At 37.5% G+C, this 19,809-nt stretch overlaps 1 protein-coding gene across 1 annotated transcript; it reads left to right on the forward strand.

Annotated features, from left to right (window-relative positions):
* The first annotated feature begins 1,260 nt into the window (after positions 1 to 1,260).
* Positions 1,261 to 19,762, forward strand: LOC139132073 (sushi domain-containing protein 2-like). The gene is made up of 21 exons (XM_070698467.1): positions 1,261 to 1,426; positions 2,901 to 3,154; positions 5,057 to 5,270; positions 5,694 to 5,789; positions 6,147 to 6,274; positions 6,703 to 7,002; positions 7,185 to 7,322; positions 8,419 to 8,581; positions 9,075 to 9,323; positions 10,368 to 10,665; positions 11,739 to 12,014; positions 12,461 to 12,729; positions 13,257 to 13,400; positions 13,707 to 13,886; positions 14,318 to 14,584; positions 15,056 to 15,301; positions 15,598 to 15,771; positions 16,472 to 16,645; positions 16,904 to 17,042; positions 17,300 to 17,369; positions 17,946 to 19,762. Exons 1-21 carry the CDS (start codon positions 1,357 to 1,359, stop codon positions 17,958 to 17,960), a joined length of 3,864 nt encoding a protein of 1,287 aa, XP_070554568.1. The 5' UTR covers positions 1,261 to 1,356; the 3' UTR covers positions 17,961 to 19,762.
* The last annotated feature ends 47 nt before the right edge of the window (positions 19,763 to 19,809 follow it).

Raw genomic sequence — 19,809 nt, forward strand, 5'->3', positions numbered from 1 at the left:
AGAATTTATACATCATGACAATCTTTTGTTAAAGTTTGTTAGTCTAATTTTTTACTTGTGTCAGTATAAAAATTATACTTGAACTGGAATCCTGTACATTATTTTGATCAAACGTACCGTCGACTTGTTAATTGAAAATTTATATCGTTGTAGGTAGTAAAAAGGAAGGAAGTTGACATTTACATCACAGCAGAGGTCTGAGGATAGGCATTCCTAAAAAAGCATTCAGCACTTGAGGTTTTCGATTTTCTGTTCGATTAAAGTCCTCTGCGTACTTTATCTATCACGCGATTTTAATTTGTTGAAATCCATTCGCAATGACAGACGACATAACATTTTGATTGGTAACAAAGATTATTAAGTTGATATCATAAATCACTTCAATAGTTCTTTTACCGGTTCCATGATGCAGTGCACGCCAGGGTATACAAAGCGTACGATACTCATAGAACGTACACGGTACGGTACACGCAGGGTATGTTACTCATAGAGCGCTATGGCAGGGTACACCAAGACCCTATATTTTGGTCACCCATGAATATACACCCGTGGCCACTTTAGTGTTGATCAAGGCTACTTGATACAGACAGAAATTCTGCTTGTATAAAGACAAAACAGACCCTGCCAAGGGTTGTAAATGAGAGCTAACGATTGGCACTCTGTGTTGAAAATTGAGACATAAGATACCACTTCCATTCATTAAAGCTTCTACGCAATACTTAGCTTATTGAGGGAACACACTTTTATGAGCTCACTGCTATAGCATCAAGTAAAATTGTATGTCCCATGCAGACAGTGTGTCTGGGGAAATCGAAATAAACAAGACTTGTACATGGACCAGTGCATGGTAGTGTTACATTGTATCTCAATCTTGAACACAGGGTGCCAATCGTAAACTCTTATTTACAACCCCAGACAGAGCTAGTTTTGCCTTTGTACAAGCAGAATTTCTGTCTGTATCAAGTAGCCTTGATCAACACTAAAGTGGCCACGGGTGTAAATGCTCGAGGCATTTTTTGGCATTGCAAAATTGTGTCATTCTTGCATAACTATCCACCGTACAACACAAAATCAGCATGTTCTTGTTGTTTTAAGTGTGTATACGGTGTTTGATATAACCACAGGAATGCATTGTGGGATAACCAGGAAAAGGTCTATAGCATCATGTGTCAAAAGTCGCATGGTCCTTCATAATTTACATAAACAAACAAGCAAACATACACACAATAAAAGTGACATACCAACACTGCTCAGCTGAACAGTCTACCAACACAGTCTACATACAGGTGCATCGAGATATGTCAAACACGGCTTTACTTCCTTGATCTGCTGGTCCTGAAACAAGTGACCATAACGATGGCTGACAAAGTTGCTGGATTCTGTAACTTTGTTGTCTTGCTGCTTTTCCTGCTAAACCTTGGATCTGGTAAGTGTAAAGCGGAAACTAACAACCCAAACTACAGGGACTGTAAAATAGTTTCTTCCTTAAAGACGTACATTTCGTCTCTTGCGAGCACACACTGGCGGCCTTTTACTTATATACTTTGCTTTTCTTGTTTTCCTGTTCTTCAAGCGACGGATAAAACATTCCTGTCAATACTTACCCCCAAAATCTAGTGTTTATCCACAATAGGAAAAAGACAATTTCATTTTAGGCGACAATTTGTTGATGTAATTTTGTTGTAATATCAGGTCATTTTACTTCCGCCTTGTGATGCTTCAACGACGTTCATTCAATTCGTTGTTTTGTATTCGAAACAGTTTTTACTGGCAATAATGGTGAAAGATGACAATAATAGTCTGACATGATGAGAAAACTTCGATTATCAGTCGTCAGTAATTGTTAGAAGAAATTTAAGCAATTTATAACTGGTGCAAGCCATTTTAAGGTATCTATTACAGCCCTATCAAACTTAAGGTAGAATGCGCCTTGGGACAGATATTTAGACTCTCAAAACTTTTTCAATTCTTTTTTGATCCACTTGCTGGGGTTCATTTTGAAGCTCTTTGAGTCAGAAAAACTTTCACCGTTTTAGTTTTTTTGAGAGTCGAAAATTTTATTTTCCTCGAGCTCGTTAGAGTTAATACAGGGACGGCGGCCATTTTGAATTTCAAATAACAGTAAATCTTGGGTAATATGTTTCTCTGCACAGTGACCCCGGATTTGTATCCTTGATTTTTAAAGTGAACGATGTTATGATTCCTTGAAGAACATTTGAGCTAAAGTTGAAGTCTTTCACTTTTGAGGCGCATACTACCTTAATTTTAAAACAGGCTTAAATGTAGTTAATGATACATTGGCAACCTTAAAGGGATACAGTTGTCGGAACTGCGCTTAAAGGTCGTATGAGACCCATACGACCAATGTAAACACTCTATCCAAGGTACGATGGTGATTGATGAAAGTTGAAACATGTCTGTCACGATCTACATCATATAAATGTTGCATCTATGATGATGAGGTGCATCAAGATATCGTGTAGGAAGTACAATGTTTGTAAACAAGAAACTCGCAAAGGCGCAGTTCCGACGACTGTTTCCCTTTAACGCCAAACGTCCACATCAGTACATAAAGTTTAAAAAAACCCGCAGTTTTCTTCATTTTTATACAGTTTACAGATGATATTTAGAAAGTTGCTGTTAACAAATAGATCATTTATTAGTAAGTAGAAAAATCTGAAAGTCAATAAAACTATAATTTAACGGGATTTCAACGTTAATTCGTCCTCCGATGTGAATGTAAATCTCATGAATCTTATGGAAATGAGTTCACGAACTGTCGACACTCTATTAGGAAGATGACATAATGTTTGATATAAAATATCTCAAAGATTTTGTTTTTTTTTCTGAAAAACATTTAGCTCCAAAAATTTGTGATTCTCGATTGCTTGCTTTTGCAGGTATACCGGTAGATCAGGTTAACCACATCAGGGATTACATATCAGAAAGGGAACCCAGAAGGTATTGGCTTGAAGAAGTCGTTGCTGACCCCAGAGGGACTGATACTGAGTTCGTAATTGGTCTACGATTTCGATTCAGCGGTCGGACTAATTCGCGAGACATCTTTGAAGATGCTCTACCTGGCGTCGACTACCGCCAAGTTTCAACAAATCGGACATCGTTATCGGATAGTCAGATCGATGCATTGTTCGAAGTAAGTTTCTATTCTGCATTTAAAACACCTTAATTTAAACTCAAAGAGGATTGCTTTCAGCAATCTGTATAAGTGTAACATGTCAAACAATGTACACAAATATACAGCTTTGCAATCGATAGAAACTTGCCTTTACGATGCTGGATATTCGTATTTGCAATTTTTTCACCATAAAAACCAAATTTAAATTTAGAAAGAGTAAAAGCAGATCACCGTGCTTATTTATTGTTATGAGGTTTAATATGACAACTTACTTGTGAGAAAACTAGTTTACATGACCATACATTTTTACTCATTCAGACTTTGGATATTGATGTTTCCTTCTCATATTTTCTAAAGAAATGGCACTTCATTTGCATTTGAACTACATCATAAAATGTAGAATTGAACAGACGATAGCGTTATTTGTGCAACAGAATTGACGTCACTGAGTTAAAATTTAAACGACCAGGAAGTATCAATACAATAGACTACCATTACAACAGGCTTTGTGTAAACTCAAAGCCATCGACCGTTGAGCATGAAATCATTGGGCGCTCTAGCATTAAGCATGGCAACATAACTATAACAACAGGCTCTCTAGGTTAAAGTTTACCCTTTAGTTTATGGTGTATTGTATTTTTCCATAATTGTTGTGCTTGTGGGGCCAAATGATCGAAAGGAATTTTTTTAATTTATATTTTTGTTGGCTGCGACTCGTCAAATTTTGAGAATTTAATCAAAATGTTTGAAAATTCGAAACAAATGTCTGTGGTAGGCGAATTTTTTCTAGGGTAGGTCGGCTTATCGAAAACATACATATATTTTTTTTTCATTTGGCCTCATCCCGAAAGACTTTAACTCAAATAAACGACGTGAGTTTATAGATTTAGCCAAACGATCGGCTACTGAAAAAAAGAAGAACATCTACCAAAACGAAACAATAATACCTTTTTTGTGAAGTAATCAGCTGACTCGAAGGTCATTCATGTATCTTAATTTACTTTCTCATCTCGTGATACGCCCTACAATGATGTTAGAAGGAAAACGATCGCTTCTGATGATACACCACTAGTTATAGTATGCCGGGCAGTTCGATCAGGTAGCCAGGGGTGGTAGATACTTAATTTCGTAAACCAAGCATACTCATCACATTGCCCTGCCTGCAGTAAGATTGATCATAGAATGTAACGATCAACATGGACATAATCTGCATTACATCTCTAGAAATTTCGCTCTACTTCGAGAAGGGGATATTTCAATTTTGTTCTTACTTTTTAAGCTTTCTACTTCCATGTCAAGCTTGATGCCGCTGATCGTCAAGCTGAATCTAATCATGGTGTTTGACAGAGTAGAACGCCTGCGCGTAGAAAATGGTACATAACAACACAAATATTTTTAAAATACCACAGGAAAAAAGAATTTTGCAGAAGCTCTTAATATTAAATCGATAATTTCTTCCGATGCGTCGGTAAGTTCCGTTATCAAAGGTGAAATGTAAACTATCACATGACATTGATCTCCTCGGGGAAATTCTAAAAGCATTAAAACTCACAAGGCCCTCGGTCCCTCTACTTTGATAAACCCATTCACTCAAGGAGGTGAGGTTTGAGTAGCAAAATAAACAGTTAAACCACTTTGATTGAAATATATTTGCCCGCACAGTATTCAGGTCCGCCTAGTTTTGCTGAGCTCGAGGATAAAGCTCTTTATAACAATATTGCTGATACTTTCTTATCCCTCCATCCGTTCAAATCCATATTGATAACATAATATAAATATGAAGAATGAAAATAAAAATCACATGCCGAACACACAAAGGAAAGCATCACCCTTTTCAATTCGGCTGTTGCTGGCTAAAATGTTAATACAACAAAGATATAATTCTGAGTCCTTTAATCAATTTTTACATGTAATTTGCAGGCAGACTTACTTTATTACATCGAAGAAACAATGTCTCGTGTCAATAACTTCACCTCCTATCCGGTGGAAATGAAGACTGCATTTGTAGACTCACATTTCACGAGGTACGCAACAGATGATTTTTGGGATGAAGTCAATGACGTGGATAAGAATTGGGTACAGAAATGCGTGACGTATACAGATGATCCGGTTTTTGTCAAAGCAACCGACACCAGTAAGTGTGATTATTTGTCTGTGAGAATTGCAATAAATCCCCGCAATGGGTCATGGCGCTCAGTTTGTCAGGAGATTGTACCCGCCAATCATATTGGAGGGTTGTGAATAGCTTTTCATTATTATGAAGGATACCGTTCCTGGCGTAAAACGTCACATTTTATGATCACGATGACGGCTGACGAGTTTCCGATGCATCATGTCTCCCCATTGGATGATTGAAATTCAAATATTCAGATACAATCAGTTATGAACTATTAAAGACAATCTCATAAATTTTATGAAATATATGGTGAAGCCAGGGTCTCAATGATGGATTGCAAAAAAGCGGCTTCAGAACTTAAGCCGATTTTAAACTGAAAAACTACTTATTGTTAAGTAATTAAAAGTACATTGTAACTAAAAAGTGATATTTTGATTGCAGGGATGAAATCCAGGATTCGAGATGACTGTAATCTGATGATGTCATACGCTGTTGCTATCGGTGATTCCATCTCTACCTATAACCCGTGCTTTGACGGTAAGTATACTTGTGGTTTTGAGCAAACCGACAGTATGGTCACTGAGTGTTTCAAATGTAGCCCTGTCTCATCGCTGTAGGCACGTCAAACAGAATCTGTGGGAAGTAGCTTTACTGAGAAATACCCGTCCACCCCTTGAAACTAATGAAAGATAACCTTACCTAATATTACAAGTTACCAAGCCGAAATCAAGACTTAATATCAACTGACATTGCATATTTGATTTGAGTGTTCTCTCATTCGAAGAACCAAGGACAAAGACAATATGCCATGGCGAACCAATCATCAAAACCTAGCAAGTTTGTTAATGGAATATGTACAAGTATTATTGATTGGTTTTCGCTCTTAACTTGCAGATTTGATGTTTCCATATGGTCAAGAAGTCGGCGATGATCTAAACGAGAAAAATGATGACGGTAGCTCAGATGAAATATTCATTGCCATTCCGTTTCCGTTCTTCGATCAGAATCACGACTCTCTTTGGGTAAGCCTTACAATTTAAAATGTCACTGATGACAGAACACTCCCTTTTAAAGAAATCTTTCTGTTATAATCATTCGATCATAAATGAGTTCATTTTAATAAATTCACGATGAAAGAAAGCTGTTTTGGAAATTAAAAGTTTTGATCTCTGAAAAAAGTGATAGAATAAAGTAATTTTATGGTGTGGAGATGCATTCGTTATATTACATCTAAGATACACGGATCATAAAAAGCCATCTGTAAATTCTAGCAATTTTGTCATTTTATGTTTGCGTACTAAAAGAGATTGTCGTTTGACTGTATCGTCGCAGTAGCGTCATGTATTTTACGATGCACCATCTTGCAGAAGAGTTCTTAATACTTCGACAAGGTGGTGGGACGTTTCTTTATTTGTTTGTCGTTTGGTACTTGTTGTTTCGCGCTCAATAGGTGAACAACAATGGTATGGTATCCTTCTTGGACAGCGTTGCGCATTTTACACCCGAAGCATTCCCATTAGACGGAAATCGACGTATGGTGGCGCCCTTCTGGGCTGACATCGATACAAGAGTCGGTGGTGAGGTCTACCACAGAGAAATATCGAAGCCGGGTGACGCACTGCTGGACAGAGCGACGCAGGAGATTCGCAGAGTCTTTGCTCGGCAGGGAAGCTTTACGGCCACCTGGATGCTGATCGCCACTTGGGATGGTGTCGCCTTTTTCGGTGCATCTGCTGTGGGACAGAAAAAGGTGAGATATCTGAATCTAAGACATAACTCAAGTCATTGTTGACGACAGTATTTAAGTTTCTGTGTGGTCGAAGCATCAGTAACAAAGACACGATGAAATGCCAAACGAATGACAGGTTTTGTTGATCCAGTAATCATACAATTTTATCAGCATAAACTCTTTCTTTATTTTCATAAATGCAGAGAAATACCTTGCAATGTATATTAGTGACTAATGGTAGACATTCCTTCGCAATATATAACTATGGCAACGTAACTTGGACGACCGGAGCTGCGAGTGACGGCGACCCAGATACAGGGTTAGGAGGAACTCCAGCTCAGGTAAGGAGTGCTTTTCCTCTCCAATTGTTACATCATTCTATAAGGTTTTGGAATTACACAGGCACGAACCAATTCAATCACCACACGGTGGAGACACTGTAATGCATGTGTCTGCTTAGTGTTGTATGGCTGCTCAGAATCAAGAAAATGGCAAATAAAGCGGTTGCTTTTAGAGCCCGCTCGTTTCTTACAGTTTGTCAAACTCTCGTTCATATTTGGCATCTTCGTGAGAGCCTCTGCATCTATTTAGATCTATCTGAAGATGAGGTTATGATATTTCTATCGTACCGGATAGATTTAGACTGTTTAGATACGAACAAGTATGCAACGTGCGTCTCCGATGAGGGTGCGTTAAAGCAATATTAATTGTCCTACTTCCCGTTTCTCTGTTGAATTAATGAATACTATATTTACGGACGAAACAAAAAGACTATTTTCTTCTATGTCTTCTTCTATGGAAACGTATAATAATGAGATAATGCCACAAATTAGGAAATGTTTGCTGCCTGAAGTAATCCACAACACTTCGTCCGATATAAAGAAGTTTCTCGCCTGATTACAGAGTGAATTCATTAAGGGAAAATTAGAAGCGTTTCTTTTGACGCTATATAACCTCTTGTCTACTTTATTCGAGTGCCAATTGTGTAAGTGACCTTTAAATAGTTTTATTTTACTCTAGATTACTATCATTTTTTCAGTTTCTATAACTTTTTGTTAAAAGTATTTATGCTTTCACAAAATACCTCCGTATAGTCTGTGATAAAAGTTTGAGAGAGGGAAGGTCACGTGGTTGTGAAAAATGAGGGGGAGAGTCAGCATTTTTGTCCAGTAAAGATACTGTTTATACATCCAGATTTTGAGAGCTGCCACTGCAATCAATTTCTCGTGTCGTAGAAAAATAAGAAAAAGTAATAAAAACTCGTCAGAAATGTGTGTCGACTTCTGCGGTTTATTTCTGTGTGTTCCAGTGATGCAGATATTTTGAAATAATACATACCTAGTCTACAATTATTAACATTAAGAACACTTTCAAAGAAATTCATCTTTTGCTCGGTAGAGTTTCAATTATGAATTTTTGTTTTATACGATAACATAGGTTGGTTTCAACGCCGGTGACGGTATCATTTACCACACTGTCAATGGTTCAAGGACAGCGGATATCTTGAACATAGACACGTGGAGTAACGTTGACGTCATAGGTCGACTCATATTCCGAATCGACGACAAAGAAATCGAAGATGGCGGATGCAATACGGAGGGTGAGTGCGCAGAGAAATATTGTATAATAAACTATTTTGAAAATTTATGCTATTTGTCGGAATTATATATGTCTTATTACCTTTCACGGATAAGTAGATAAATTTTGTCCTGAGAAGAATGTCCACATCATGGCAGTAACATCGGCTGGAAATTTGTTCTAAGAGTTCTTGACAGTATGTTCGTATCCATCGAAACTTGTACCGTCGAACGTTGCAGTTGATGTTTTCACACTGTCAAAGGTCTGACAGACTTAGCATGCTGTGTTGCGAGATGATACAAGCTAGTTATGCAGTTTACCTTAATTGATTGTATTTAATACCGTTCACGCAGGTAGGGACGATTTAGAGATACCTGTTACACAGTGTGTTTGCTAAAATGGCCTGTACGATATTGTCCATGAAACAGTACATCGTTCAGTGAAATCTTCCTCAAAGTCTGCAATACTTACATAGTTCTTAATTTTACCTTTTTTATCTGTGATTCTCCAAATAGGTGTACTAAGTGTCTATCCCAGCTTTGGCTACATGCTGGGAGGACAGCGTATTTATGTCTCAGGACCATGCTTTGGAGATTTGCCAGTTTATTGTAAATTTGGAGAACACGTTGTCAGGGCAACAAAGGAAAATGACTGGACTGCAAGTTGCACTACACCGATCTTTTATGAAGTTGGCAGACTTGAATTCACTCTTTCGACGGACGGAGGCGAAACTTACGATAAACATCGCGGGATTTTCACGGTCGGTAAGTTCTTATTATTAAAATATTGTTTGGAAAGTTCTGTAAGAGTAAGTTACTTTATTCACTCGAATTATAAACTTTGCTTCATTAAGCACATTTAGATCGACCATATTATTAAAATGGAATCTTTGATTTAGGGAATATTTAATAAGGCTGTAAGTCATGTTATCACAATTGCCATGTACTCCATATTTTGGTTCTTACAAAAAATCCCGTTATAATATTTATCAACAAGAGTTTGAAACAACGATATTCTTGCATTATTACTAGATTGTGAGCAACTTAAAGCTAACATTTAAATGAAAATCTATATACTGTAAGAAAACAAATAACAAACTAACTAACAAGAACAATAAATTTATTGATAAACTTACTCCAACTGGAAGGTAGCGAAACAAAAGTCTTCTAGTAAAACAAAATTACATAATGCTCCAGCATGTACAGTTTCTATTCAAGTGCAGTATTTTGTTTGCCATTGGTTGCCAAGGAATCACTATCATGTTTGGGAAAAATTTGATGTACCTCAGCAAAATGTGGTCTGGTTTACAATTATAGCAATACGTAATTTACAACGATGGAAATTTTGGGTGGTTTAGTCAGTTTTTTTCCTTCACGTCACTACTTCATAGTCGCGCTTGAGAAGGATTTTGGTGATCTATTGTTTTGTTCAACCAAGTGAACCGGGAATACGTCGTGCCTCACCATATCTGCGCATGCCCAACGGTTGAAATGAATAAACCATAAGTTTTCTACGGGGTTTCAGAAGAATCTGTGTAACTCTCCTGTGATTTCATTATCTAAACTAAAGAAGATATTGGATTGAAGCGAAGTTACTAATTTTGTCCACGTGGAGCATTGTTGAGTTGCACGAAACATTTTTTTTTATTTAGAATTAATACAGCAATACCATTAATGATGCTAACAAATTTCACAAAACTGTAGATACATATTGATGATAAGAAGTGCCAATGTTAGACGGACGATAGCTGGAATAACAATGATCTTCAAATAACTCAGACGGTTTTTTTTTTCTTTTTTGTTTTGCAGTGAGTGAAGAAAATAGAAGACCACGCATTAAACGAGACGATGCTTTAAATTGGCACGTGACAGATGACGTCAAAATTACCTGGGACAGTTCCGCCATTGAGGGACAGTTTCTCAAGGTCTCCCTCTACGGTTATTTGGAGAACACTGCTACCGGAGAGGCTGATTTAAAACTGGCTACGGTCATAGGTGACAACGTAGAAAACATCGGATCTTACACTTTTGACAAACAGATGGTGAATGAAGAACGATACCACATTGGGGCCATCAGAATTACTGAAACTGAAGCGAACTTGGCTGAGTACGTGATTTTATATTTCGATATTGTGACATTTGATTCGACTAGACTTCCGTCCTACACATTTGCATTAGAATGTGTTTTGTTCGTGCTGAGATGTAGGAAGTTGAAGCATCCAATTCGTAAACAACATTTGATCAGGAGTGTTATTGCTAAAACAGAATTATTTGACTCTTTTGAATCTCACTTTGACTTGAGCATAGGGTTCGCTAATTCCGTAAACACTACAACTACTGATTTTCTGAATGTATGGGCGATCAATATGCTCAATTAATATCACATTACATTTCATTGCATTCTATTGCATTGCATTCATTGCATTGCATTCATTGCATTGCATTTATTGCATTGCATAACATTGCATTATATTGCATGGCATGGCATGGCATGGCATTGCATTGCACTGCACTTTATTGCATTGCATTACATTGCATTGTATTGCGCAATCTGATTAAAATCAGATGTAGAGTACGGCGACGTCTTTATTTACGCGGTATCCTCTTGCTGTCGCCTCTCATTGCGTTGCATTGCACTGCATTTCATTCCATTATATTGCATTGCATCGCAATGCATTACATTACAATGCATTGCATTGCACTGCGTTGCAATGCATTGCACTGCTCTGCATTGCATTGCATCAACTTCATTGCAATGCATTGCAATGAAGTACATTGCATTGCATTGCGTTGCAATGCACTGCAATGCATCGTAATGTAATGCATTGCTTTCATTGCACTGCATTGCATTACATTGCATTTTTTTGCACACCATATAAAGGAGCCGTTGTCAAAATTAGAGTCATTTATACTCTCTGAATGTATACCTTTATAATTTCTTTATTACTAATAATGAGAGTACCCAATCACTAGTAAGCATTCTGATCTAATCTACTATTATGATTGCTTACGTTTATTGACTGTGGCGTAGATTTCGTCACTATTTTGTCACCGATAGTGCGAGCTCGCATATCTCTGAATTACGATTTTATTCCAGGGTTTTGTGATTTATTTAACAAGATTTTTATTTTTTTTAAATTTTCATTATTCACATAACCCCAATTTGTATTAAAATTGCAGTCACCCCCAGTCACTTTGGAGTGATATACATCCATTGAAGTGGAAGTATAACGTCGATTCGCTCGGATTTTGCAAAGACTGGGCGTTCACTGTAGAGGAGCGCGACAAAACCTTCCTAGATGACCTTGAACCTTGCCCTTGCACGTTGCAGCAAGCCAGAGTGGACGCCGGGAGGTTTACAGCTCATCCAACTTGCAACGAGGCATCGTCACACATTGGTGACAACTGCGAAAGACGGGCGCTAGCCGTACACTGTGTGAGAGCCAATGAACCAAGGTAAGCATCACCAGGAAGACATGGATGTTGAGATATTAAGAAAAGGTTTATGAAGTTGGCATGTAAAAATGAACGACTATTGGCTGGCGTGTGGGAGCTACAATACAATTAATTTAGCAAACGAAATACATACAATGTTTGAAACACACGCAATCAGACAGATACTTCATAACCAATTTAAAAAAAATGACAGTATTGCAGTACAAGAAACCCTATCGTTTTGTTAGCTTTTCCAAAAACTCCTTTTACCAGACTTTGTCTGTTTTACTGTCACTTTGTCTTAAAATTTTAGGCATTTGAATTTCCAGAGCTCACAATACCACATGAACATGACATGAGAGTTATCATACTATTCTATAAGTCGAACTGCCAGAATCGTTCTTGTTATACTAAGATACAATTCTTGTAAGTAACATGTCTTTTCTGCATTTCACGTTCATACACAGCGGATATGGTTCGGGACAGCAATGTTGCTATAACAACGAAGGAAATTTAATAAATGGTCCCCAGGAATACAGCGGAGGAACCTCTCATCGGCGTCATCACGATGGCATTTATCCGTACAAATCACCGGGGCTGGTACCATACTTGTCACATTATCTGACAGACATATTACCATGGGAACACTGTTGTCACTATTCCAATGATTTCTGTCATTACTACTATGACAACAGGCCATCAGACGACTGCAGGATATACGAACCCCCTAGGCCAGGTGTCGTAGAAACGTTGTACCGATCCATAACTTTAGTTAATGATGTGACTGTTGACATAGCAACTATTCCGTCACGTTACAACCTGATATGCAAATGTCATACACTTCAGATTCTGACTCGTTACTCAGTTGAAATTTATCTCCTATTAAGAAATGCAATCACCTTGATAACTTGTGACATTTTGAACAACGATTTTCTGATTGGTCGATTTTATTTTTATGTTTAAAGTTATTCTGTATTTTGCTACGAAATCTCATGCTACTTCAATTTTTTAATCAATGTTAGAAGCCTGATTGATGTGAGTGATAAATATCCCTGAGAAATATTCATGTTGGACGCATGTACAATTTTTGCATTCACTGTTTCATGAAAAGTTGCAAGCATGCTAAGCTTGCATAATTTACTGACAAATCAGTTCCCTTACATTTCTCACGATGGTTTCGATTTTCTGAACTCAAGTCAAATTACGATTAGTATAGTGATTTTACTCAGTAATAGTCATGTAGTTTCAATGCTTATACTTCAGGTGGCGGTGTCGGCGATCCACATTTTATCACACTCGATGGTTTGGAGTATACCTTTAATGGTCATGGTGAGTTTTATCTTATAAGAACAGAAACCAACGACTTCACAATGCAAGGAAGAATGATGAAATTGAAGCTTCAATCGGGTAAGTACAAATGTGTAATTTATTGGATAATCTGATTTTTGGACCAAAGTATCACAAATGTTGTTTAAAAACCCGATGTATCAACCATAGAGTTCGTATCATACGTGTTATGTTCTATCAGATTGTGATGGTATTTGGGTGTCATTCCTCTTGTCACTGATTTGTGCTGCGTCAGGTTCAGTATGCAGCATACGATAATATCTTGTCGACAAAACAAATTGATAACACAAACATGTTATTAGCATTTTAGAACAGTGAAAATAAGGCCACTGTTGTTGAACTTATGGTAACATGGCCGCATTGCAGGTAGTACGGTAGAGGGCGCCACCGTGTTCACTGCTGTAGCCATGAGTACACGGACATCTGACACTGTTCAAGTCCAGATGAACGACCGACGAACCCTTGATGCGTGGATAAACTCAACGGAAGGAAACACTGGTTGGGAAAGAGTGGATTTTGAAGAGAATAATTTTTGGACATTTAACGGTATGATTTTAGTTATTACTTATTTGCATTAATCTCCGTATGGAGCGAATTTGGACTTAGAAAAACGGCTATTTACCGGGGACAACCCCGGGGGGGGGGGGCAACGTACCGTACCGTTTTTGACACACAGTTCAAGTTGTACAGGTTTGGGAGCATATGGCAGAATCACAAACTTTCCCTGACTTGACTCTATGGTGTCGCATGGAATATAGTATACCTAGACCTTACAGCAATTCCAAATCACGGTAAATAAAGCTACTGTCTCATCACAACAAATATGACACAGAATACAGAATTTAGCCTACCTGATAGACTCAGGCACCTGCAACTTCTGAAATGTTTGGAGACGTTTTGCTGTTTGTCTATTTATTTATTAAGTTGTGTTTCTTACATCCATCCGTTAATGACATTTTCCTCATTTAAATATCAAGGTGTATCAGTTGTCAAGGACAACATTGGAAATTCGTCTCTAGTTACGGTCACGTTTAGTAATGGCGTATCGGTGCAAATTACTGCCACGGAAGGTACGCTTATGATGTCCTATATGATTTTCGGACCGCCTTCTCTGAAAGGTAAAACACGAGGGCTGATGGGAACATGGAACGACAACCCGGATGATGACCTACTGTCAGCTGATGGAGAATACCTGCCCCAGAATTCGGAACTCAGAGATATCCACTATTCGTTTGGAATGACATGTAAGTGTATCCAGTGGTTTCAAAGAAAAAATTTCAGTAAATTTTGCCACAGATGAAGATAATTGTTGTATAAAGTAAAAATGTTATATTTTTCTAAGTTTTTCTTCTTTACCGGAGTGAGGAGCATAGCAGCTTGGTCAAGTATCCGCTATTGTCAATTTCACACTGTGTCTGCTCCGTGAGGACAGGAGGCATTTACTTACGGCTTTGCCCCTTGTTACTACAGCAACCGAATGAACCCGTATGCTATAAGCTAGTTTCAGACGCGTCTCATCCGCAAAAATATAATGGATTTCTTTAACAAATCCCTGTTTGCTTTTCTTTTAAGCTGCGTCATATTTTGGCCAAAAACATGTTTGGAAAAGAACAAAATAATTGAAGATATTTCAGTGAATATGTCACAGGTGATTAAACTGCGACTGTCACAGCAAGACTGTTGATTTAAAGCTCTGCCATTTTATGAAATTCCAGGGAATGTCTCTGAAGAGAATTCTCTCTTTCGATATGATACTGGAGAAAGCCATGCAACAATCAACGACTATAGCTATGAACCAGACTTTGAAATACCAACCAACGTCACGGATTACGTAGTTGACCTTTGTGGTGAAAATACCCAGTGCATATTTGACTACAAGGTGACAGGAATTGAAAGTGTGGCCCTGACTTCAAAGGAAGCAGTTGTACAGTATGAGAATTTGGTTGAAGACACAGCAAAAGGTGACAACAGCATGTGATAATATTGTTGGCCAATAAAATATCTTTACCCTCCTTTACCCCTTTGTACTGTATGTAAGTAGAATATATTATTGGTCATGTAAAAACATTAACCTTCTTGGTGATATTCAGTGACCAATATTACTAATGATATCACCAGTTTTCTAAGTAAAGTGAGAATTTCGATACCGTTGATGACCAAACGCAATATAATCGTATAGTACCATGACATTAGATATAAGCTTGAATATCGAAAACACCAATATCTATCTAAACGAAAGTGTCCTCTGGTTTCACAGTTGTCAGCTGTGGCTTTCTTCCAACACCGGCCAATGGTAGTATGATTGTGGACAAGTACACAGAAGGTGGAATAGCAACATTCACATGCAATCAAGGGTTCAAATCAACGGGATCCGAACAAAGAGCATGTCTTGGAAATGGTTCCTGGAGTGGTACACAACCAGAATGTCGAGGTGAGGAAAATATTCCCTAAAGGTATCCGGCTATAGAGCTATGAAAATAGTCCCCTAAAAACTGTACTCTAAATCATATTATCAAGGATATAAAAGAACAGTTTCTGTCTTTGGTAACATAGTTCCTAATGACATATGGGACTCTGGAATCCAGCCGAAAAACCCGAGGGTCTGTCGTAGAGATATACCCAGTTTTGCCGTGTATATCGTTCTGTGTACTAGCCTTCTTTTCCTCTCCAAGTGTCTCTTTTCAAAAGGGAGACGATGACTATATCTATCATAGGGAAGAGAGGACGAGCCAAAGACGAATACGAAGGATGAGATAAAATGAGAGCAAACGAACCAATTGCAATCTTAGCATAAGGTCGGAATGTTACCGCATTTGGACGTGCCAATATTTAAAGCGCAAAGTAGTAAATCTACACATTCAAGATACATAACATGTAATGCTGAAAAGATATCAGATTAAAAGAAATATTTTACATTAATGGACTGAATTTCTTGTCATATCAGCCCATAGCCACAATAGGCTAGGAATAGAACCACTTCTCCATACCCATGTCAGACAATGTTTAGTAAAATAATCACTTATTGAGGCTGCAAAACGAACTTTCTTGTAAGATTACGTTTTCTGTTACCTTTCAATTTGCAACTTTGGACATACTATTTGAACTTACATATTTTTATCTCTCTGAACAAGCCGTTGACTGTGGCGATCCAGATCCAGTCAGCCATGGCATACCAATCATTGTCTGCACAACATACAACTGCACCGTTGACTATACCTGTGAGGAGGGATATAACCTCCAGGGTGTTAATAACAGAACCTGTCAATCAAATGCTAACTGGGATGGTGAATCTCCCTCTTGCACAAGTACGTCCATATATGATAGATTTAATGTTTTTGCATGATATGGCCATATTTGTTTGTCATTGTGCCCGTATGTACATATACATAGTGAGGAAGATATGTATATTAAGCAACTTTCATTACGTTTTTGTTGAACCTTACCAATACACGCAATATTTGGAACGTAATAAAAGAATTTTTTTATGTCTATGTTATAAGCTGCGCAAAACAAGCTGTAATGTCATTTTCATTTCATCAAAATTGTGATTTTCTCACTTCCAGAAAGTACTCTCAAGACTTGGCAATTGGTGCTCGTGATTTTATCTGGTGTTGCAGCCCTTGTTATTGTTTTGTTAATTTTGCTATGGATACTCCGGCATTGCCGCGTAAAGAAACCTGAGAGAAACGGACGTAACCAATGGTAAGCTACATATGTGTACATAGTGCCAGCGCAATACATCCAGCGGTTCGTGAGTAATTCTGTGTACCAGTTTATTCATTGTATTACGCTTGTACAGCATATAAAAAACTTGCTCTTCACACGACAAGATTTTCTTGGCTCATATCCAAATTCTTGTAGACCCCCTTGTGATAATAGATTTTAGAAAGTTTAACGCAAACGTTACTGTTTCTTGTGTCTAACGCCTAATAACTCCTCATTCTCGAAACTCTCTGCAGGCATGATGCTACAGCACCAAGAGACATGAATGCATTCACTAACGAAGCCTACCAGCTAGATTCTCAAATGGTATGGTAATCTGTGCTTGAGTAAAGAGAATACAATGACATATAACCTGAGGCTGGCAAAAATCGTGTGTTTTTCTGTGTTGAAAGTTTTTTAAATCTTTCTTTCCACTTGTCCACGATATAGCATTACTTTTGTGTCTCTTGTCTCGCATACGCCGTCACGAATATGTGTTTATAGTCTCTTTCTACTTGATACCTCTCGATGTCACATTCACTTAACTAATTTAGACATAATTTACAGCGTTCATTCATGATTGAATATGCATTCTTGCGCCAGTTTTGCTCGTCCAGAATTCTTGCCTTTCTCCACCGAAGTTTTCACACCTCCACTGTTATCCGTTATGCACTTTAGCCTACATGTAAAAAATGTCATAGTAGCTGTTCTTCTTTGTACACAATCATGATAGTAGTTAACTTTCTTATCAAATTTACGATTGATTTTGGTTGGAAATACTACCCCAGCATCGTTGAACAAGTTTTTATTCAATGCAACGATTTAACGTTAACGATTTAAATGTTGAGATTTTACCACAATTGTCCCATGATAAACGACATCATGTGTTTTCTTTCAATCCAGGGTCAAAAACTGTGAGGCCGCAAAATGAATATAGCACTGCCAAGTTCTGTCACCAACATCCCATAACCAGCCACCGTCCAAGCATAAATGAAGAAATAATGGGCTCCGTGCTGATAATTATACCTCATAAATGGGTCAGGGGAAGTCAACAATTAACTGGGAGGAAAATCAGAGCACATCAAGTTAGCTGTCCTCTCACCCAAACCTATAAATAAAAGTCAATGGTCATCGCTAAGCCCTTTATCCCAATCATGATACCGTCAAATCAAAGGATATCCACATTTTTTTTACGATTTTTTGTGTGTGAGAGACCATGTCACAAGGGAGCTTTGATATGCGAAATATAAAATGTTCATTACAAAGACTGATCACTCGCTCACAATTTGTGAGAGAACGATACTAATTCACACTTAACTGTTGTTTGCTCTTCATTTGTACAAATAAATATCATCAGGTCGACCATTCCTCTCAAAACTGATAAAGTTGAAGAACGTAATTGGCTCCATGGTCAAGATGAAGTGTGTACGATGATGAAAGCACTTTATTTACTTCAGCACAGAGTCACTGTGCACAACGAAGCACGATTTGTGTTGATATGAACGGATGTCGCCTGCTTCTCGTTTTGATATATTCTTAAACCACAAATTAAAATGATCAAAATTGCGTCAGATGTATTGCATATGGTCTGTGTAGAAGATTGAATGTATCCAAATTATGCATCAGCTCATATTCTTAAATATTCGGTCATACCTGTTTTATTGCTACAAAAGTTCATGGGCTTGAAAACTTCCAATATATCAAGTATTAGTGGTCGTTCTCCAACTAACTGATGAAATGGTCTTAGATTATGAGCGCGCATGGTAAGGTATTGTAATTGTCTATGATACATCATAGACACTTGCCTCTTTATGTTTTTAAATCTTGTTTGTACTTCGGTTATTTCGTTTACAGTCATTTACGCTGCCCATTATTTACTTATTATGCCAGAGTGAGATCGGTATAAGTAACAGTTTGTCTGCATGAATATATGCAGCAGTGTTGTTAAAAGATTAAATCCTTCAAGGCTGTAAAACATAAAAAGACAAGTCCAATTACTATAGAAAGATTATTTTGACTTCTCATATGTCATTTCATTAAATGTTATTAACTTTACCTATTAGTATACGTCTTACAAGGAATCAGGAATTGAGTATTCTCGAAAAGATATAGTTCCAACAGTTTCCCCCGTTTTCCTATAGTCTATTATTTCGTCATTTTGTTGTCTAACAATAGAATTACTTTATCGATAACAATTAGCCTTTTGTCTCGCAACGGTTGACGTGTTCGGCGTCAGTAATCATTTCCAGTGTATTCAGCTATGCAAAGATTCATTAGACTATGAAGGTTAAAGTTGACAGTATTTTATAAGAGTGGTCGTTGCCGTAGCATGTTTATGCAATGGAATTCAGAATTAACCTGGTAATAAGTTTTAATTTCATTATTTTAATGTTTTTTATCTATATGAATCTTAATGGTCAGTAATATACCAATTATTTATGGAGTCTCGCGCCCTCATTTTACTTGAGACACTACAACACAGGTGTTGTGCATCCGTGCATGTTTGTCTTGATCAGGGAAAGTTATCACCGAGTCTGTACTTTCAATGACGAGTAAGTGAATTATTACAATATTTTGTCGCCTTATTGATTTTATCATGACGTCACATGGCTTTACACGATGGAAATTTTGCGTTAATCAATTTTGGAGACATGTCCAGCTCTTTTAACTTACATCATTCCCTGAATTCGAATAAACGGCGAACAAGTATACACAATGAAGTGTTGTACGACCCAGTGTTTCTATTTTATTGTTTGAGTAATACAAT

The sequence above is a fragment of the Ptychodera flava genome, chromosome 4 (genome assembly GCF_041260155.1).
Source record: "Ptychodera flava strain L36383 chromosome 4, AS_Pfla_20210202, whole genome shotgun sequence".
NCBI classification, from domain to species: Eukaryota; Metazoa; Hemichordata; class Enteropneusta; family Ptychoderidae; genus Ptychodera; species Ptychodera flava.

Excerpts from the sequence above, each read along its gene's own strand:
- LOC139132073 (XM_070698467.1), top strand. The coding sequence starts at position 1,357 with ATGGCTGACAAAGTTGCTGGATTCTGTAACTTTGTTGTCTTGCTGCTT. Across the intron at positions 5,271-5,693 it reads TGTCAAAGCAACCGACACCA|GGATGAAATCCAGGATTCGA; the intron begins GTAAGTGTGATT and ends TTTTGATTGCAG. Across the intron at positions 13,401-13,706 it reads GAAATTGAAGCTTCAATCGG|GTAGTACGGTAGAGGGCGCC; the intron begins GTAAGTACAAAT and ends GCCGCATTGCAG.